At 27.3% G+C, this 22,453-nt stretch overlaps 3 protein-coding genes across 4 annotated transcripts in view; all 3 read left to right on the forward strand.

The window, feature by feature from the left end:
- Window positions 1-6,164, forward strand: part of LOC118064086 (protein amalgam-like) — a 61,105-nt gene extending 54,941 nt beyond the window's left edge. The window contains exons 6-8 of the mRNA XM_035078466.1: window positions 1,434-1,571; window positions 4,147-4,296; window positions 5,706-6,164. Of these exons, the coding sequence (XP_034934357.1) occupies window positions 1,434-1,571; window positions 4,147-4,296; window positions 5,706-5,962 (545 nt within the window). The 3' untranslated portion in view covers window positions 5,963-6,164. The remainder of the gene's footprint in view (window positions 1-1,433; window positions 1,572-4,146; window positions 4,297-5,705) is intronic.
- Window positions 6,165-7,871: 1,707 nt separating this feature from the next.
- LOC118064079 (cyclin-dependent kinase 9-like) lies at window positions 7,872-10,056 on the forward strand. The gene is made up of 7 exons (XM_035078457.1): window positions 7,872-8,055; window positions 8,484-8,571; window positions 8,645-8,735; window positions 8,810-8,976; window positions 9,066-9,298; window positions 9,441-9,588; window positions 9,679-10,056. The coding sequence occupies exons 1-7, from the start codon at window positions 7,940-7,942 to the stop codon at window positions 9,985-9,987; spliced, it is 1,152 nt and encodes a 383-aa protein (XP_034934348.1). The 5' UTR covers window positions 7,872-7,939; the 3' UTR covers window positions 9,988-10,056.
- A 2,370-nt stretch (window positions 10,057-12,426) lies between these two features.
- On the forward strand, window positions 12,427-21,743 carry LOC118064067 (neprilysin-1-like). Of its 2 annotated transcripts, none has more exons than XM_035078444.1 (14): window positions 12,427-12,670; window positions 12,885-13,035; window positions 13,163-13,448; window positions 14,720-14,758; window positions 16,741-16,986; window positions 17,148-17,356; window positions 17,434-17,613; window positions 17,693-17,904; window positions 18,284-18,500; window positions 18,567-18,749; window positions 19,497-19,659; window positions 19,747-20,063; window positions 20,302-20,570; window positions 20,659-21,743. In XM_035078444.1, the coding sequence occupies exons 2-14, from the start codon at window positions 12,940-12,942 to the stop codon at window positions 20,660-20,662; spliced, it is 2,421 nt and encodes an 806-aa protein (XP_034934335.1). In that variant the 5' UTR covers window positions 12,427-12,670; window positions 12,885-12,939; the 3' UTR covers window positions 20,663-21,743. The 2 variants fall into 2 exon arrangements, with proteins under 2 accessions (XP_034934335.1, XP_034934336.1); XM_035078445.1 differs by having other exon boundaries at window positions 12,889-13,035.
- Window positions 21,744-22,453: the final 710 nt, after the last annotated feature.

A 22,453-nucleotide genomic window follows, 5' to 3' on the forward strand; every position in this document is an offset into this window, starting at 1 on the left:
AATCCTTATCTACCAATAATTTCTCTCTACTTTATCGCGCTATTATAGTTTATTTGCAAATACTTTTTATTCTAGCCTAGATATATTTTATAAAAATATTCTGAAGAAAAATGATTTACAAGAAAATGAGGAATTTTTTTTTAAATAAGCTTCTTATTACTTATTTTATTATATTTATAAATAGTTTAAAGTATCTAGAATATTTTCTAGCCAGTAAGAATAAATATTTTAAAAAGATTAAATTTATACTATTCAGAATTTTACTTTTCTTTACTCATTTGTGCATAAATTTAGTAAAAATAAAGAGTAAAGTGGAAGCTATTCTAAAATAATGTAGAGTTTTTGTTGAATACATACGTCTTACCGGAATTCCCTAAATGCCATTGTTCTCAAAAATATAAAAAGCCAACGTTGGGACTTAGGGGATCATTAAGATACTTGTAATTTTTTTTCAGTCATTACAGGTTGTTATTAAAAATATTCCAAAGTTGGATTAGACATTTTTAGTAGTTAAAGAATTACCTTATCATGAAAAGAAAATAAAAACGTGTTGCGATTGTTACTTTAAATTATTATTTTATATTTGGATATTCTTTGGATTATTGAAGAAATTGGGTGTTGAGTCAATTCCCGAGACAGAATTCAAGATATTTTTTGAACTTCAAAGTCTTCAATTACAACTTTGAAGTTGAAATTCAAATTAAAAATACATCACTATACATACAGTCTAAGTCCAGTTTCGATTTTAATTTTGTTGTTTCGTCCACTTTAACAAAATTGAGGTCGAAAATGGATCTTATTAAATTTATTTTGAACCTCAGAAGTGTATCAATGCCATCTAAACAATGTTTTAAAAATTTAGATCATTCTTAGATCACTCTAAGACATCAAAATCTTCAATGAGGTTAATAGTTCCCAAACTGGAATTAAATGATAAGCAGCAATTGGGACATCAAAGGAATTGAAAATTTTGAAGTTGAAACTTAACTTTAAATTTAGTCTCGGGAAAACCAAAGGATAGAAGTAAGATGATGACATTATCGAAATAGATTTAATTCAATTTTTCTTCAATTTGTGAAGAAATACGAAATTGAAGTGATTATATTCAGAATTTGGGAAGAATTTATTTTATTGAATTATTTTTATTAATTATATAATAACATTAATTAATTTCACAAGCTATGATAATAAAGCAAGTTTTTTTTTTATTTAAAATCCGTTCTTTACAATCCATAGAAATGACTAATAAGGAACAATTTTTAACAAAATAAAATATTAAAAATAGTCTTATTCTAAAAGTACCACCAGGAAATGGAAACTTTTACAATAAGACATTCATGATTATTCACGATATTTTTACTTTTCCACTCTAATAAAATTAGTTAATAATATTTATTAGTGAAAAATATTGATTACTTTATTCCATTTTCCAGTTTCACCAATGATAAGGATTGAGAAGCAATTAATAGGAGCATATGAAGGTCAAACATTGACTTTGGAGTGTCTCAGTGAAGCATATCCACGACCTGTGGTCTATTGGACTCGACCAAATAACGAAACCATCGTAAATGGTAAGTTTTATATATTTCCAAACAGTAAAATTACTCAGCATCCAGGTGTTTACGACATGCAGTCAAATGTCCATTTAGTCAGACTATAGAGTAGGTAAGAATTGTAAAGTTTGTTCAAGTAAAATGAATTATTTCCTTATGTTCACATCGTCAATGGGAATAGGACATTTAATACTCATCCACCAATAAACTTTCATTCAAACTAAATGAGGTAGTACGTTATCAAGTAGTTAAAAAAGTCATTTAACATTTGTCCTTATTTCTCCTTTGTAGTGATATATTTCTTTATCATCATCATTTTATCTTGACTTAATAATACTTATCGCAAATTTTACCCAATTTATATTCAACTCCTTTGTATGATGAAGTTTTATTAAATTGCATATTAAATACTCCGTTTAATTATTTTCTATTTCTTCTGGTTAATTTTTTTTTTCTTTTATTAGTCATACATCTATTTAACTAAGTTTCATAACATCAAAGTTACTTTGAGAGTATAAATTGCAAGTTTATTACTTTCCTGCTTTCGTACGTATTTATTTCTGGCAGCTACAAGATACCTCAACAATCCGGTTAAAACCTTCAAGTTACATCAACGTCATCATCATTGCCATCGTTAAAACCACCATTATAATGAGGTTTTTAACGAGTATGTAACGTACGCTTATAATTATACTTAACATTAAATTATGTTCTTCAAACTTTCACGCACATATCCATGCTATTTCTTAACATGGTCTACCTGAGAAACTTTTGTGTACTTATTATGCCTTACATACTATCAATGTACACTTAAATTATTAGCAGGTAGGACGTGCATTTATTACACCAAGTCTCTTTTAGTTGATCACTTCTAGACTTACATATGTATTTTTTTTACTATGAATTTAAGTAATCACTCATAATAGTTGCTTTATTTCATGGAATTTGATATCAACTTTTCTCCAAATTAATTTTTAGAAAATAAAAATTGAATTTTTAATTATTTGAAGACCTAACTTAGCATGAAAACTTCTCCCTTGCAGTCAAACTACTTTTTCCTTCCATCGTTTAATTTATTAAATATCTGATTGCATGGTAATTGATCCTGGTCCAGGATACCGTCTGATAAAATGTCTCTATGATGAAATATTCTACAACAATTTATTTCTGACCAAATATCTCATCTAATTTATTATTCCAAAGTAATGAATTACAAACATTTATATCGGTCAGTTAACTTTCAAATTACCTTACAATTTATACTTACAATCCACATGCTAATATATTTCTGTTACAAAATGTGTATAGACATTTCAAATATTTCTTTGTAGTGTTATGAATTTTTAATCGTTTTATAAAACTACCTTCCATCAAGTAAATACTGCTTGCTCGCTTATTATTTACTCAGACTAGAGTAAAATTCAATTTCAAAAGTTATTGTTGTGTTTATTATTGATTACTTAAGAAAAAATCATGTCATGCAATGAAAAAAAATTATACTATGATGCATACAAATAAAAAAAATTTTTTTCCATAAAAAGAGGACGAAATATTTTTTAGGAAAAAAGTGAAGTTAATTAATAACAAGAGAAGCTTCATTCTTTATCGTCAGATATTATTTTTATTTATTTTACAGGTACTTTGAAAATTAGTCTTAAAAGTCATTTAATATTGTCAAAGCTCATATGTATGTTTAACTTTTTTAAAACAAAAATATGTGGCCAGGTAAAATATAAACTGAGAAGTATCAGAATCAATCTATATATAACTTTAAAATACTTATTATAATAATTACAATATAAATTATTTAAATACTCTCGATAAATTATTTAATTGTCAATAATTAAGGATAGAATTACAATCTGAAACTCAATAGTTAACTTTACTTAAAAAAAACTATGTTTTATTTATTGTGATGATGAGGTATTATATTTACTCTTGTAATATTTACTATTGTAAATATTTTACTGTAAGTTCTTTTGACTCATTGTTTTGAATCCAAATTTTATAAATCAATAAAAGATTTTGATTAACGATCAAGTACAAATATTTACAAACATCAAGCATAGTTACTTTTTTATTATTATGAATAAATAAAATATATTCAAATATTGTAAAATATTTTGTTTTATCAACAAGTTTTTTTTTCTTATTTATTTTCACACCAATCTAAATAAAAAGCTGAAAAATATTTCTTTCAAATGTAGTAAATATTTTTTATGTTCAATCATTTTTAATGATTCTATATTGAGCTAAGTAGAAAGAAAAAAGAAAAGTAGAATTTCTGTTGAAGTGGATATCATAGATTTTATGAAGTTATATAACCTATTACTTCAGCAATAAATAGCTTGATTGAAGAAAAATTGTACAAAAACAGTAAAAAAAAAAGAATTAAAGGAGATAGTTCACCTTTTAAAATGCAAGTCAGAAAGAACAGACACAATTGTTCTATGTGATGAGCTGAAAAAATGCATGAAAGAATAATTTATCAAACAACGGGATGATTAATTATATGCATTCTTGAATATAGTTTAACAAGCCTAACACAATAGTATTATTCCATTAATCACATATTTCTTTTCTTTTTTTCCAGATAACAATTATAAAGCAGAAGCCATTACAAATGGATATGAAACAATAATTTCGTTGTTAATAAAATCAGTGAGACCGCAAGATTACGGGACCTTCAGATGTATTGCAACAAATTTGCTGGGAGAAACGGATGGAAGAATTGAATTATACAGTAAATATTTGATCTTATATTATCCTTCTATCTAGATACTTTTATATAGATAAATGTTGATAGTAAAAATTATAGAATGTAAAATAGTTAACATGACGTGTAAATGAAGTTATTTTTTAACGTTTTACAATTGTAAAATTGAAATGTCAGTTGAATCATGTCCTATCTGAGATAGTGTTCAGGTAAATGTATATCATGGTTGTTGACCGAGGTCACTCGATTTTCGAAATATGTTTCTGTAGGTGTTAGTAAAGGCAAAGCAATCGATGGTTCATGGTAACCTGCGACTTTTGTCCGATGACAGCCACGTAATTTTCCAATATCAATTTTGTCATACAACCGAGCGTTTCAATTTTTTCTCTTCTGTTGGTGGTTCAACCAAATGATTGAGTTGAAACATTCGGATACCACGATCAACTAAAACCAAAGCAATTACTGACCTTTTATCGAAGTAACTCACAACTTATTAGAATTTATGAAGTATCTTCATTAATTATGCTGGGGATCATTTATATGAGAGATTTAAACAATTAGAGTATTTCATTATATATTGATTAAATTAATTATATTTGTTACTGAAAGGTGATTCAGATTGAATTTAAGCTATATAATTAAATTTGATCTATTTTTATTCGATACGGTTAATGATCATTATACAAGACATAAAAATTGTCTGATAAAGAGTTGAATCCATTTGATACTTGAGAAAGAAAATAAAAAGAATTCTGGAGAAAGAGTTTTCCAACTTGATTGGTAAATGTGTAAGGGTAGGAGATAAGTTCCACTTATCTGTCTAAAGGCATAGAGATTAGCAAGAGTTTTTTCTTTGCCGATCACACATTTCTAAAAAAAAAATTCGATAAAAAATCTCGGCTAGTATACTTTCAACAATAGAATACTAATTTTACCTTTGTTATTTACTTTTCTCTTATATTCGAATGCAGTCTGCTCGGGACAGATGACACAGAACTGTGCATTAATTTGACAACATGACACAAATACGTCAAACCATGAAAATTTTCAAATTAGAAATTTATTTGACTATTCAAAAAATTGAATAATTGAGGTTGATATGCATATAAAATTTATCATCATTGGTTATATTGACTCACAATTAAAATTCTCGCTTAGAATGTCTGTCACATGACCATAAGTAATTGAATACAATCAATATTACCAGATCACTGCATATTTATCATAATTCAATTTCTTGAATATATAATTAAAATAATGTTAAATAATTCTTGCAATAAAATTCAAATTATTTCCACCATTGAACTCTCAACTATCAATTAATTTAATAAATGATTTTATACCAAGATTCAACTGACATTTATATTTTTATCACTTTTTTAACGAAATCTGAATAAATATTAAAAGATATTAATGTAATAAAAATCGATTTGTAGAAATACCAAAACCACCATCAACGAGGAAACCAAACTCTCGTCGAGATCCTAAGAAATGGAACATCAATCGAAGTCATGAAAGAAACAGTCCAGGGATAAAAGATGAATTAATGTTCAAAGAAGAGGACGACGACAATGAAGAAAATATGAGTAATTCAGAATCGTCTACATCAGCTTCTGGTTTTCGACGATATCGTTATCTGAATGCTCTCACTGTCGTCATGCTTTCAACACTTTTACCAAAATTTTCAACGTAAGTGTGAGCTAATGCGCAGTACTATTGTAACAGTATCATGAGTTTAATTAAACTTTAACGCCTATCGAGAAAAACAGACCGTCAGATAAATTTGATTAAAAAGAAAATCCATCAATGTCTTTTGTGGAGAATCTTATTGTCACAACTTATCCATTTTGTTCTTCTGTTGAAATGCTTTGCTGATAAATTCGAATTTATTTGAAAATCACCATAAAACTCATGATAAATTAACTTGTTCTTTTGTCATTATTACTGTTTATTTATTTTCATTCTATATAAGTATGAACAAAGTAATGAAATTTTATAACAATATTTATTCATATAAGAAAAAGACATTTGGATTATTTCCAATATTATATTTAATGAGCCCTTGTCTTCCAATTGTTATCAAAGTAACTTTTTTTCTTTTTTACTTTTGAATTCAGTTCATATACACATTTAAATAATTTCTATACCCTTGCGTAATAGAACAATAAACATCTATATAATAACGATACGGACAAGTTAATAAAGATTATTGCCATTTATGTTGAAGCAATGTGTAAAATTTGACATACCTACAATTTGATTTAACTCTTATTCTAGATTCGAAGTATAATAATGATGTAAAGACACACTAACATATTCAGAGTATGTCTATGTCTCATTTTTATTTAATGTATCTATAGCTTCAATAATTTTACTCACAGTCATTTTATCACAACATTTTGTCAATACAATTCATCACATTTCATCTATCAAACAAATCATAAGTAACACCAGCTGATTATTTCCCACGTACTATGTAAATAAAAAGATTAAATATAAATCTGGAACTCGCGCAAATTCTTCTAGTCCATTTCAATCTGTAGTAATTTAATTGATTGAAAGTATCAAGTTAAATACTTCTAATTTATTCAGCTCTAATTATATTATAGCACTAAGTACTGAAATGCAAACGAATCATACTAAACTACAAAATTTACAATTATATTCATATGAAAGTGAATTTAATATGATCTTTAGTTCATAAGAAGAACTTTGGCGTCGTCAAAAGCATTAGAAACCACTAGAGACATTCAACTTGTATATTTGTATTTAGAACATGAAAGTTAGTAGAATATAATAGCTATTATTGACTTATTTTCGAATGTATTATAAATGATGTGTTAAAATTTCATTCTAGCAAACGTATTGTATTGGAGTTTTTGTTTAAAATAATTTTTTCTATGTATTAAATAATCAACGAATATGATGTAATATTTATTTTTTTATAAATGTATGAAAATGTGATTTTTATAGTAAACTTGCTTGTTAATGTAAATGGTTGATTTTATATATTTTTTTTTATTTTTTCACTGTAATTGAGTGTATTTGTCATGAGAATAATGTATGTAATATAAAACGAAATTGTAATTATACATATAAATGTAGTATAAGCCTCAGGGATGTGTAAATATTATACATAAATGAAAAAAAGGATGTATGCAGATGAAAAATTTTTACATACTCAATTGCTGTAATTGTTATTGTGAATAATATAGGTAAAATATTAATGAATGTAAACATGGATAATAGATATTAAATATAATAAAAAGCATATTATATACCAGTGTTATTATTTTTTATATAAATTTATTTTCCTTTATATAATTCAAATTTTCTATGAATAAAAATGATAAAAAGTTCATCTGACTTTAAAAATTCATGAAATTAAAAAGTCCCAAAAAAATTTAAATTCATGCACGCCAACATCAGATAAAAAAGGTTGTTTATCAGTTGAACAGTGCAATCTCTCAATTACCGACGAAACTGTTACCATCAGAGCAGTGACTGTAGTAGTTGCAGTTCACGCCGTTGATGCTATAGTCAGTGCCTTTCGCTAGTGATAAAACTGCTGTGTTTCGGTCTGTCGTCGCCAGTCTTGCTCAGTCCTGTGAAGGTGATAGTTCAGTGTGTTTGTTAGTTTGTTTTGTTCTGTTTTTTCTTATTTATTGCAATGAATAACAAATATAATCAAATGGAAAAATACATGAATGGTTGCCAATTCCCATACTGTGATGAAGTTTTTTCGAAATATGAAACCCTTTTCAAAATTGGCCACGGTACATATGGGTAAGCATTAAAATTACAACATGTTTACATTTTGTGAATCAAAACAATGAATTGTAAATTTGATATTGTTAGTTAATATAATAGATTGGTTGTTCTTAAATTAAAATATTAAATTGTGATTTTAAGAAATAAAGTTTTTCATATGTTTAATAATGAATTTCTCAATTATTTGTCAGCTACCTTGACATATACTCAATTAACCTAAAATTTTAGTTTACATGATGTTAATTTTTAATACTGGAATACATGAAAAGTTATTTTAATTATAAGTAAAAACAGTTTGATAAAAAGTAGTTTAAACATTACATTTTTAATATTATTGCTTCATTATACTACATTCCGTTATTTCACGAAAATTCTGCTAATAATTGACTACCTGTTCCTTCTATCCTATATTTACCTAAGTACCTTTATCACCTTTCTTTCAGAGAGGTCTTTAAAGCAAGGGAGAGGAAAAACCAAAAAAATTTGGTGGCGTTAAAGAAAGTCCTAATTCACAATGAGGGTGAAGAAGGGGTAGGTGTCATAAATCATAATTGCTCTAAACGGAATTAGTATACTGGTACTTATGTATCTTTCGTATTTTTAGTTTCCTATAACTTCACTTAGGGAAATAAGAATATTGCAGCTATTAAACCATCCAAACATAGTGCATCTTGTAGAAGTTTGCCGGACACAAGGTGTGAAGATAAATTTTAAAAAGAAAAAATAATTCCCAATCATAAATTATTAAAATTTCATTTTACTTTTACAGCTATTCCACAAAACAATTTTCGCTCATCATTCTACCTCATTTTTGAATTCTGTGAACATGACCTAGCTGGACTATTATCCTGCCGTAAAGTTAAATTCAATCTCGGTGAGGTCAAAACCATCATGAAACAATTATTCGAAGGATTACATTACATACATTTTAATAACGTAAATAACCATTATTTCATTTTTTAAATGATTAAATAATTGTTTTTTTCAATCAAGTTCGAAATTAATCATATTTGTTTACATTACAGATTCTTCATAGAGATTTGAAATCAGCAAACATTCTTATTACTAAAAACGGAGTTGTAAAATTAGCTGATTTCGGACTGTCTAAAGCATTTAGAAGAAATAAAGCTTCTGATAATCGGACGAATGTAGTAACTTTATGGTACAGAGCACCTGAGTTATTGTTAGGAGATAGCACTTATAATACTGCAATCGACATATGGAGTGCTGGATGTATAATGGCGGAATTGTGGACAAGGTAAATATAAAAGAAAATTAATTAATTGAAAGCTATACATTATCATCATTTGAAGTAATCGCAACGAGAATATTATTTTATTTTTTTACTCATCCGTCAATGTTAAATTACTTTTTAATAAATATTATATTTATTCATTTAGGTATGCTATATTGCAAGGAAGAACTGAAAAACACCAGCTTGAATTAATATCTCAATTATGCGGATCTATTACTCCTGATGTCTGGCCCAATGTACAAAATCTCAAATTGTATGAAAAAATGGATTTACCCATGGGAGAGCAAAGAAAAGTAAGTTCGAAAAACATTAGTACATCAATAACGATTATGTCATAATATTGATGGAAAATCCTAATTATAACTGTCTATCTGTTCATTCAGGTAAAAGAAAGACTGAAACCCTACATAAAAGACTCTCTTGCTTGTGACCTTTTGGATAAGCTTCTTCTTATTGACCCGTCGAAAAGGTATAATGCAGACGCTGCATTAAATCATAATTTCTTCTGGACTGACCCTATGCCTAGTGATTTAAGTAAAATGCTTGCACAATACAAACAAAGTATGTTTGAGTACCTGGCTTCAACACAAAGAAGTAATGATAGAGAAAATGCCCAAAAACCTACTACTACAAATCTCTATAGGCCTACCACTAGTACAGCAGATAGTGGTTACCAAGATCGCGTTTATTAGAGAAAATCCACTTTACAAGTGAAAATATATGTGTTCAATATTAATTGTTGATTGATAAATTTTGAAAAATCAAAAAAAAAAGAAGTAAAACAATAAGCAAAAAAGCCAGTATTTTTGTATAAATAATACTATAGATCGTTTATTGTTTTACATTTGACATGACTGAATAATTATTCAATTACCTCTTCTGTATTTACGTTACGATAAGGAAGTACGATAGTAAATGTTAAATTATAAGTAATATAATATTTTTTATCATTTTATAAGTTAGTTTATAAATCTTGAAAAATGAATTCGAGTCCAAAATGCCTGAATAACCAAATATAAAATTAGGCTGTATGTAAGATGTAAGGCGAGAATTCTAATTGTATTATTACATATTTTCAGATATAATTTATTAATTTCAAGTTTTTAGTCTAAGTATATTTATAAGAAGTTGTATATTTGTAAATATGCCATTAATAACTAGTATTTTAAAACACAAGTTTTTATTAAGTTTCTGCAGTATAAAATGTAGTTACATAAAATGATTTAGTATAAATATCTGTAAATAATATTTTTTAATAAACATTTAATAAAAATAACTATTTATGTTTTCTACTCAATTATCCATGAATGTTCAATTAATATGGGATGAATTTAATTGATTTGTATTGGATTAAATTTCAAATTCTATATAGTATTATTTGAATTAATTTGTAATGTACAATGTTGCATAAATCATTTGCCATTACATGTTTATTCATGGTTAATATCACCAAGCATATTGAAAAGCGCAATATACTAGATTATTATTATTATTGAACAAGTTTTCCAACTTGTCACATTATTCTCGATTCAAGATAGAAATAGTCAATCATAATATTTAATCTAGTAACTAAATGAATATTGACGTCTACTTTAAATTGATTTCTTTAAATTTTCAACTAAATTACCATCTTATCATTTTCGTTTGTTTGATAATATTAATATAAAAATGACAATGATAGAATTACATTTCCAACTCATATTAAATATCAAGAACAGTTCATGAATTATTAAATAATTTTAAAATGAATACTTGTCATGGTATGAAGACTGTTATTATGCGGATACAGAACATTCATTAAACTATGACTTGGGTTTAATTGTGAATCATTTAAAACTCATTAAACTTTTTTAATAATTCCCACAAATACTAGATTATGCCTCTTGCCCTATAAAAATTTACGAAAGCTTCTCCAACTAGTTTACTACAGAAAGCATTAATGGAAGATTTAGCAAATACCAAATAATCCTAGAATATAATTCACCATCTTCTTATCATTTTATATACCACCTGCATGATATTTATTTGAAAAGCATGAGAAATATTCGAGTGACATATTTCTCAAGTAACTTTTCAGATGATGTTGAATAAAAAAAACCTGAAATTAAACGATTTTCACGAATCCCACATAATCCTTCTATTTAACGAACAAGTAATAAATCCAAGTACCTGCATCTGTCCTCTGATTTGAAGTTGCATGACCTTCTGAGATACTTGTTGCAGAAATGATTTATTGAATTTCTACCAACGCTAAGTGTTGAATCGTTAGCTTAAGGAATGAATTGATTCGTTTCTTGTAATCAAAAACCGACAAATTTAAGTAAATATTATTGAAGTTATTTATAGTTCTTTTTATTAACTTATAAATTAATATCTACTACGTTTCTTAAGTCTTTTGTTCGCTTCTTTTAGAGATGGGTAAAGCATGGTAGTAATTCATGTCTCGAGGGTAAAATATCTCGTCTATTGAACTACTGAGTATTGTAAGACATTTTTACTGAAGCTAAAGAAAGATTATTTTGACTAATTAATTGACTTGATTTAATAATTAAAAATAAATAACCAAGTCACCAGGTTTACTTCTACATTCACAAGACTCCAAAACTCTAGATTTTCAAAAATACAGTTGAAATAAATTCTGCTTTCCGAAATTGCTACACGTGGGGAAGTATAAATGGAGTTGATGATAGAATGCTAATAACATATTCAATAACAATGAAAAGAAACCATCAACATCTTGTGGGTTAAAATATCCCCTTGAAGGAAAGCACAATTTATTAAACATTATCTTAAGAAAATGTGAAACTCTTTAGCTCAGTGCGCAGACGTGCAGGTATATCGACCTGCAATAACAAGCACGAGTAAATAGTTTTTCACGCATAGGAAAACAGATTTCACATTCCTGTGTATCAAAACAAATCAAACAATTAGCAGTTGGAGCTATAGATGAATAACTGGGCTCATGTATTATATCGAAATGTTTATCAAATTAATGAAGTAAACAAGATGAAATTACCAAGCACGTTATGGCAATAATTAATGAAGATCTGGGCAGGCGAAAATTAGCAAAAGCGCGCGCGAGCGAAAGGTGTTATTTCCCACCGCCTCAACTACACCCCACGGCTGCACCTTGTCATGCTTCCCTTCAGTGTAGCACCGACTACCAATAGTGTAGTAACTATTAGTTTAGATTCTTCACTTTATACTTTACTTTTGAAACTTTATTTTTCTGATGACATAATTGACAAATTTATCATACATTTTTTACTTTTATGATAAATTAACGAAAAAAATCTATTAAATAGATACCGATTGAAATTATTAGTGAATTTTTTTTGACATAAATAAATAGTAATAAGTGAAGATAATTACACGGTAATGTATTTAAAATAATCAATTATTATTTTCAAGTAGAATTAACTGAAAAATAAATCATATTGTTAATTGATAACATCATTATGTTTTCGATATTTTTTTTGGATTTGAATACACTTTTGCCGCGTTAACTCGTGGCAAAATCAACAGATGAGCGCCAATGTAGAAAATAAACATTAGTAATTAATTTTTCTGTTTTTTTTTTCATGGGCAGGTAGATTAGTGAATTGGACATATGATAAAGTCGGAATAGCAACACTATTTTCACAATGATTACGCCATTTGATACCGATGATCCTGCATTCAAGACACCTGGACCTAACGAAGCCCGATTAGTTGCCTCTCCTGACACGCAGTCAATTGAAGTACATATCATGCAACACCTGTATTAATAATCAATGGAATATTATGAAGAATATTTTATTGATTAATTAATTATTTAAATCCAAGTGTATGTTGGGTTAAAAAAATTTATTTAATTCTTTGTCGCAGCTAACTTATATGCCAGGTGGAAGTACCCAGACGAAGACTATAATTATTCCAAGCTCTTCGAAAAGATTCTCAGCAGCCTCTTCGGCCTCTTCAGTACCTTCTCACGCATCTCGTGTGCTTCAGGCACCTCGTCCATCTCCAGCACTTCCAGAATCTCCAGTACCTCAAAGAAAAAAATGGTGGGAAAGGGATGGATCATGTGCTCTTATTATTTGTGGTCTAGTGGGACTTTTTCTTGGTTGTATCATCGTGACGGGGCATTATTACTGGAGACAATATACCGAACGTAAGTTTTTAAATTTAATTAGAGTTAAAAAATTAGAGAATAATTTTTACTTATCAAATGATCTAAAAGAACAAAATCAATTGAGCTATTGAATAGATGATTTCTAATTAGTAAACAATAGGATAATAGAAGTATCATTTATATCGGAGTAATATAATGAAATTTCACACCAATGAACTGTTATTTAGATAGAATAATCTAGGTATCAAGTAAACAAGCTATCTAGCTGTAATTAAATTTTGTTTTCTTTCAAAATACTTCGATAAATCGTTCATAAAATGTTCTTGATATTTTGTATGCAAAATTGTTTTGAATAGATTTGGTTCGGGTAATTAAGAATGACAAATAAAAGTAAAGAAAGTCGTGAAAGAAATTAGAAATATAGAAAGTGGCTCTCAAATTATTTAGAATATTTTTAAAGAGTATCTAAATAATCGACCTGTACTGAATAAGTTTGTTTACAATGTCATTCGCGTGTTTTTTTTACTCTGAATATTCATCGTGATACATTTTAATATGTAACGGTTTTATTTTTACCATGATTCATGTGGAGATTTATTTACATTTAGTTCCATATATTGAGCCAAATAAATCATTAAATTTTTATTCAAAATTGTTTATTCATAAAAACATGATATTTTTCCAAAAAAGAGTTATCACTACTATATTTTAAAATTAACAAATATTTAGAATATAAAATGTTTGCAATAATTTAAATAATTGCATACTGTTAATTTTACATCGATCATCATATTGTATTATACGTATTTTATTTATTGATTATCAAAATCCAATAGTTGGCTTTAAAAAGAATATTATCGTAGATTCTAATATTGATATCATCCATAAAATTAAAATAATATACACAGCCTTGAATAAATCGCAAGGGTAGAAAAAGATGATTAGAGTGTTCAATCAAATGTTGAATATAACATATAATTTTATGATGTAAAAACATTGAAGATTTTACCGGCTCATTATACCACCAATAATTTTGCTAAATTAATAAATGAAATTACCTTTCGAATCCCGTAGACCTCGACCCACTTATTGTTACCCGAAGATATTTTGTATGTTCGTCGGCAGTTTCAATCGAATTAAATGTTTATGGTAGTACCTATTTATGGTAGGATTATGTCCTTTTTATGTATTCTCAAATTTACATTCTATCCTGAACAAGTGTGATAACTTAACATAAATTTATTTAGAAATAAATGAAAAAAATGTTGTGTGAATGATTGTAGTAAATTATATTTATTTTTTTTTTACAGTTAAAGACATTTGCTCGTCCAAAGAATGTGTAGTAACAGGTGAGTGTGATTATATGATGAACAGCTTGTTTCATACACGCGATTCTGAGCTATTTTATTTTCATTAATATTATTAAAGAGAATTTATTGAAACTCGTGGAAAATTATGTTTTGAATCATAATGTTAACTTTTGGAAAATTGCTAAGTCATTCTTTAAAGAACTTTTTCTAGTAAACTTTCAATTTCCTGGTGAAATTAAAATCACCACTTCAAATAATTTAAGGATTTCAACAAATTTTTGCAAATTAGCTCACATTAATCCGTACTTAGAAGTATTCAGGTACACTATTGTCCCAAGTTGGTGTTGTATTTTAGCATACATATTATTACCTCTCAAAGGTCCAAGAACCCTAAATTGTTGGACCTTTTAGAAATTCTACCTTATTTATGATGAATCATCTATTGACTTTAAACAATCTGTAATTTTCTCAAGTAATTATTTTTCTTATATAAATTAGAGCAATAAATTTTTTTTAAAATTAACTATCATGAAATTGAAAGTGAATTTAAAAAAAAAATAAACAAATATATTATGCAAATTGCAAAAAAGATTAATTCTTTAGAGTATGACTTGAAGAGCCTTCCTAGCATGATTGAATCTGCAAGACCCTTTTGACTTTGAGGTCCAATAATTTCACAAAAAATCAATATCTTGTAATTAGTCCTTTTTCTATTGAACACATGCGGGCAGTTCTACTTTGAACTGTCTACGGTTTAATTGCATAAAAAAATCTGGAAAATGATAAAAGAATTCCAAGATATAAATTTTATAAAAATAAAAAAAAGAACTTGAATGTTAACATGAATGCTGTCAACTTTGTCTTCTTTCAAATACTTTCAATTAACACTTCAATGACAAAATTTTCCAATGAGAGCTTTTTTCATTCACTTTATTGACTTATTTATTTACGGTTTGTAAGCTCTCGAAGTCAAAAGCAACTTTCTTTCTTTGATATACGATGAGTGCACACCATTGAAATGATTTTTATTACAAACAATCCAACATACAAAAGCTATTTTCATTGCAACGGAAACTTTTTGATAAAAAATATTTTTTTTACTTATTTTATTGGATTATTTGTTCACGAGTTATGAACATTCAAAGTTAGAGGTGACTTTTTTGCTTTGACATTCTATTCTTTCTTTTTTTTTTAAAAAAATTCTCATACTACAGAAACTATAAATTGAAGAGAAAATTACTACGAGCTTTGAAATGTCATCTCTGACAAATCCTACTGATTTATTTTCTAATTTTAGGGGTTTTTTTTATGTTATTTAAAACCAATAATTTTTTTTTGTAAATTGTATTATAACAGAAAAGTCTAATTCAGAAAAAATTATGTATTTTGAAGCTAGATAATTTGATCCAATTTTGTACAATATACAAATCTCTAAACAAAATATAATATATTTAGTAATTATTTTTCAATACATATGTAGACCAAAAAATTGTGCTTACAATGAAATAGTGCCGAGGTATCATAATTGGATAGTGTCTTATACTTGTAATAATAGTATGATAGGACTGTCTTGGGGTAATGTGACTGTTTCAGCACAGATACAATAAACCGTCTTGTTACTCTAACGAACTAAGTCATATTGCAGCACTAGAACTTATTTTATTATTTAAAAAAAGAAACAAAAAGTTACAACAATTCAACATTCAATTACTAAATATTTATCATTGTCAGAATAACAACTGATTAAATAATTCATGTGATGTCGTAATAGCTGGAATGACCGATCTAGTATGAAAATAAAATAAAATACTGGTTGGTCATTCTGGTTTTCATGACTTCATATATTATATCAATTGGTATATTCAAAGTCATTACATTTTTTCAAGAACTACTACAAAATACTTAATAAAAAATTATTTGTTTTGTTCATAATAAAATTTTACTCAATTTTTTCTCATTTTATCATCATTTCTATAGCTAATATTTTTCAATCATTTGCTTTCTGTTTTTCATGAAAAAAGCTGCAAGTTTAATATCAGCAATGGATACAACAGTAAAACCCTGTAACGATTTTTTCCAATATGCTTGCGGTAATTGGAATCGATTGAACATCATACCTGAAGACCAGAGCTCCATTAATACCTTCGAAGTACTTACCAATCAATTACAGGTTACTCTGAAGCAAATATTGGAAGAACCGCTCAATGACGCCGACAACAATGCGACAATAAAAGCAAAAGTATTCTACAGATCATGCATGGATATTGGTAAATATTATTAAAAACATTATCTTCATCACATCCAAAAATAAATCATTTTCTTTATTGGTTTGAAAATTTTATTACAAACTTCATTCTAAATAATTCATTTATCAATTAACTTTAAGCTAAATATGATAATGAAAAATAAATATTTATTAATGTTACAGCGCAAATTAAAAAGATCGGAGATATTCCGCTCAGAGAAGCATTAAAAAAGTTTGGTGGTTGGCCAGTTGTTGAAGGAAGAACTTGGAGACGTCCTAATGAATCAATTGAGGTTCTTCTGGGTCATATGAGGGGAGAATTCAATGAAGGAGCTCTTCTTGATCAGTGGATAGGACCCGACGATAAAAATTCCTCGATCAATATCCTGCAGGTGTGCTACCATTTAAACCTCTAAACTGTTTTCATTATTTCAACTCAAGTGGCAATAAAAAATGATACAATTTTCAGATAGATCAGATGCAGTTAGCTCTTCCTAGCAGAGATTATTACCTGCATCCTAACAATGCAGTTGAACGAGCAGCTTACAAACAATATATGACCGAAGTAGCTATTTTACTTGGAGCAGATCCTCGCACAGCTGCGGATGAATTACAAAAAGTTATTTCGTTTGAAATAAAATTAGCTAATGTATTTTTATTTATTTATCTATCCGCTAATTGATTAATACACTTTGTAATGGAAAAGCTTAAGTATAGTAGTCTTATAGGCAACTGTACCTGGAGCTGATCGTCGAGATACCTCTGCCAACTATCGCAAGATGACTTTGAGAGAACTACAGCGAAAAGTTCCTCAGATTCAATGGAGAACCTATTTCCAGACTTTTGTCAATGCTTCAATAACTGATGATGAACTTGTAGTATCTTATGCGATGCCATATTTTATTCAAATGGGACGAATTATTCAGGAAACTGATGAAAGGTATGTTATATTGTTCCTTCTATTAACTTATGAAGTTGTTCCAAAGTAAAGTTACCAAGTATCAACTTGACCATAGTTCATTCAAATAGAAATTTATTTCACTAAGTTTATAATTTCTCACAAGCTTCATGTTCAATCTAACGAATTACTTCTAAACTAATTTTAATAAATTATATAAAAATGATAATCAAGCAATTTGAATTATAATAAATTATCTAATATAAATATTAAGATAACTGGCTAACAGAATTATTTTACTTGATTCTTTAAATTACTTTTTAAATGACAAATTTCCAACTTTTAATCATTTCTTCATTTCAATGATATTTTTAAAATTCAATATCTTATTTGCAGCAATTATATAACTTTATCATTTCAGGGTTCTGTATAACTATTTTCTGTGGCGTTTAGTGATGGTAGTATTGCCACATATGATTGATGATTACCAGCAAAAACGCATCGAATTCCAGAAAACTCTCCTAGGAGTTTTAAGTGAAAGAAGTAGATACTCTCAGTGCGTTGAATGGACGAATAAAAAGATGGGAACGGCCGTTGGGGCATTATTTGTTCGAGATCATTTTGACTCTAAAAGCATGGTGACTATTTGAAAAATGATATCATTCATAGAAGTTAACAAAGAATCAAAAACCAATTCTATACAGAGTACAGCTTTGGAGATGATTCACAATATTAGAGAGGCGTTCAATGAACTTCTGGATGAAAATCATTGGATGGATGACGAAACGCGGGCTGTAGCAAAAATCAAAGCTAATTCAATCAATGAAAGAATTGGATTTCCAGAGTATATTAAAAACCCTTATTTACTTTCTAAAGAATATGAAATGGTAAGTAGCATTATCTAATTTTTCTATCATCTTTTTAATCCTTGTATAATTAACTCATTTATAAATGTTGTAAGCAAACATAAATTGCAGCTTAATGTGATAATAATAACTTTTTGAACTAAGTTGTGCAGTATGAAAAGTTTCCAATAAATTTACTTTCCAGTTAAAAGTTCGGATGATTCAGCATTTAAATATTACAGTTTGAAGAATAAAAATAGTAATAAATGTTATATGAATTGAAAATAAATATTTGCATTCATGTATGTAAAAAGCTGTTGATTTTGCTTGTAAAATTAAAATGAAACTTGGATCAAATAACTTTTCAACTTCATACGCAGAAATATAAAAACAGTGTAAAATGCAAATACCGGTTTGCCAATTCAATTTCATGAGATTAATTCGTATTTTTGTACACACATTTTGATAAACTTTATTTAGAATTCTGTTTTATGATATGTCATATAAATTTTGAATGCAAATATTATCTTTGCAAAAATAAGTTGACCTAAATTTTAAATTCCAAAAAGGGAATGAAAACTAATAACTAGATCATTTAGAATAGAATGATAGTTTCATAAAATTTAATGATTGTTATAATTTTCTTTAAATCAGTTGGTCTTATGACATCTATATGTTATATAATGATGAATAATATTCATAAATTTATTTATATCGTTTAATAAACATTGAGTTTCTAATGAACAAACATATTTTTTGTCCGGTAATACTTATATTTGTTTTCAGTAGCTCAACATCTCAAGAGATAGATTTCTGGAAAATGTTTTTACAGTTTTGAGGTTTCATGCAGCTCGGAATCTCGCTAGGTTTGGCCAACCAGTTGATAAGAATAGCTGGTCAACGGAGCCCGCTGTAGTTAATGCATTTTATAATCCAAATAAAAATGATATTGGTAAAATAGAAATAATCTTTTATCATTTCTTTTCTCTAAGAAAAAAGTCAACTGATTGAAACAATTTTATTTTCACTTCTATTTCAGTTCTTCCTGCGGGAATTCTCCAACCATTATTTTACTCTCAACATTTCCCGAAATCTCTTAATTATGGAGGTATTGGAGTAGTAATTGGACACGAGATTACTCATGGTTTCGATGACAAGGGAAGACAGCATGACAAAGATGGAAATCTGATGCAATGGTGGAATAATTCTACTGTAGAAGCTTTCAGGGCAAGAGCGAAGTGCATAGTTGACCAGTATTCTCGTTATAAACTAAGAGAAATTAATCTAACGGTTGATGGTGAATTGACTCAGGGTGAAAATATTGCCGACAATGGAGGATTGAAGCAAGCATTTCGGGTAACAATTGCATATACCTTTTTCTACCCTATAGTCCAGTTTAGAGATCTCCAATTCAACAAAAATAATAATACCTTTAAAAATAACTTAATTTATGTCTAATAATCTCTTTAAAAAAAGCAATATTTATAGTATCAGAGAATGACATTCAAAGAAAGTTTTGGTATTTTCCCTCTTAAATATTTAATTGATTTAATTCAATGTTTATAGTTATTTTATAAGAAATGACATTTTTCAGGCCTATAAAAAATGGGCTGATACTCATGATCCAGAACCAATACTTCCTGGACTTAATATGACCCATGACCAACTATTTTTCCTCAATTATGCTCAAATCTGGTGTGGAACGATGACCCCAGAACATGCTCTGATAGAAGTACGAAGCAGTGAACATCCACCAGGCTCCGTAAGAGTAATGGGCACTTTGTCGAATAGCATAGATTTTGCTAAAGCATACAATTGTCCAGTAGGATCACCGATGAATCCATACGACAAATGCAGTGTTTGGTATAATATCATTTTCCATTGAAATAAATAAATCATTTTTACGAACCATTAGTCCAATTGAGAGAGTTAAAATAAATTTTTGTTTCAGGTAATGTAAGGAGAAGTTGTTGAATATGAATCATTATTAAATTTGAAAGAAACAATCAAGAATCGTTGAGGTCACGTATTTGTAATTATTTATAATATTTATGCATAACTTGTATCATAGGAATATTTATATGTCATTAGTATAATGAAATAATTTTAAAAGTAATGTAAATGAAACAGCATTCAACAAAAATATTTTTCTTTGACTATGTCATCATTTATATGCATATGCATATGTACAAATTAGAAGACTATTTTTATTCAGACTAAAATATGGTATGTGGATTATCTTAAATGATTATGCATTAAAGTGATGGCTGTTAAAAATAAAAATCCAAATATTGTTACATCATTAATTTTCTCATACTGTTATGAATAATCAAAGAAGAAATTTTAATACGTGAAAATCATTTGCATCAATTGTCAAGTTGTAAAAAATTTTACAACTGTTTTAATTTAGATTAATAAGTAATTAAGTATGTATGTAACGCATTAAGAGTTTTAACAATTAAGATTCAAATATCATATTCAACAAATTTCGTTCATAAAATATGCATATTAATAAATAACAACAAACGAAATAATTTTAAAAAAGGAAATAGACTTATCATTGTATATATACACTTTTATCAGAAGATCTCTCTTGTAATAAAAAAAATATCTTTCATTTTTTTTAAAAGTAACTTTTAAAAGATATCTGAGCATATGTATTATGATTATTATTGAATTAATTAAGTTTAGTGAATAATGTTATAATACTTACTAATTCTAAAGTTACATACTCTAAATTTAAATCAGTAAAATTGCAGTAAATTTTTTGATAATTGATCCATTTTCAAGTATACCAACGAGAATGAATGACATTTATTAATAAATTAGATTCTTTACTGATTTAAATTATAAGGGCATGAAATAATGATAGAAATAATTGTGTTAATTTGAAAGATTGAAAAAAGAGAACTGCATTTGTGTTGGAAAATTAATTTGATAAACGTAATATTATTGTACCACATCAATACATAACAAGATCCAGATGAAAGTTTTTATGTAAAAAAACAACTGAAAATAAAAATAATATGCATCAGATATAAACCTTGTTTCTTACCTTGTATCAATGTGTGATGTTTTTTGATGGGTTATTTATTATTTTGATAATTTAATTATGTTGATTTTATTTCTAAGTTAACTCTGGACCTATCGCATATATATTCATATAAAAAGATAATTTAGTCAAAATTTGTACATATTGCACGCTTTAATTATCATAATTAATTGATTAATCAATATCATTATTAATCAATAACAATAAAAATTAATTATACTGTCAATTATAATTAATAGTTGACTAAACTTAAGGAAAAGTATAGTAATATTAAATTTTTATACCTTTTTGTAATTATATCTCTCAACTATTATACTTAAAACTTAAATACATACAAATATCTTTTAATTAATAGAATGTCATTAAAGACAACGTCATTTTATCATGCATAATCATTTTTAATATTATTTATTGTAATAATACAACTAGAGCCACTTGCTGCTCCTATACACCTTTCTTATAAGTTAATTTTTCATTTTTGCAAGAGTAAATATTAATATATTTATTCTTTATTATGTTTAAAATTTCATTTTGCACGATTAACAACTGATGCAATTAACGTATACGATGTAATACGTTTTTTGCTTTTTATAATTTATACCCATTCTTTGTTTATTCATTTTTTATTATTGTATATTGGTTTTCCAAGAATTCCTTACCCTAGAAATATATCTAAGTAGATGCATCTAAAGAG

The sequence above is a fragment of the Chelonus insularis genome, unplaced genomic scaffold (assembly GCF_013357705.1).
Source record: "Chelonus insularis isolate UGA/USDA-ARS -01 unplaced genomic scaffold, ASM1335770v1 contig_160_pilon, whole genome shotgun sequence".
NCBI lineage: Eukaryota > Metazoa > Arthropoda > Insecta > Hymenoptera > Braconidae > Chelonus > Chelonus insularis.

Bases quoted from the DNA above. Each gene is read 5' to 3' on its own strand.
- LOC118064079 (XM_035078457.1), top strand. From the start codon at position 7,940: ATGAATAACAAATATAATCAAATGGAAAAATACATGAATGGTTGCCAA. The intron at 8,056-8,483 runs GTAAGCATTAAA...CCTTTCTTTCAG, and splicing joins ATTGGCCACGGTACATATGG to AGAGGTCTTTAAAGCAAGGG. The intron at 8,572-8,644 runs GTAGGTGTCATA...TCGTATTTTTAG, and splicing joins ACAATGAGGGTGAAGAAGGG to TTTCCTATAACTTCACTTAG.
- LOC118064067 (XM_035078444.1), top strand. From the start codon at position 12,940: ATGATTACGCCATTTGATACCGATGATCCTGCATTCAAGACACCTGGA. The intron at 13,449-14,719 runs GTAAGTTTTTAA...TTTTTTTTACAG, and splicing joins CTGGAGACAATATACCGAAC to TTAAAGACATTTGCTCGTCC. The intron at 14,759-16,740 runs GTGAGTGTGATT...TCATGAAAAAAG, and splicing joins CAAAGAATGTGTAGTAACAG to CTGCAAGTTTAATATCAGCA.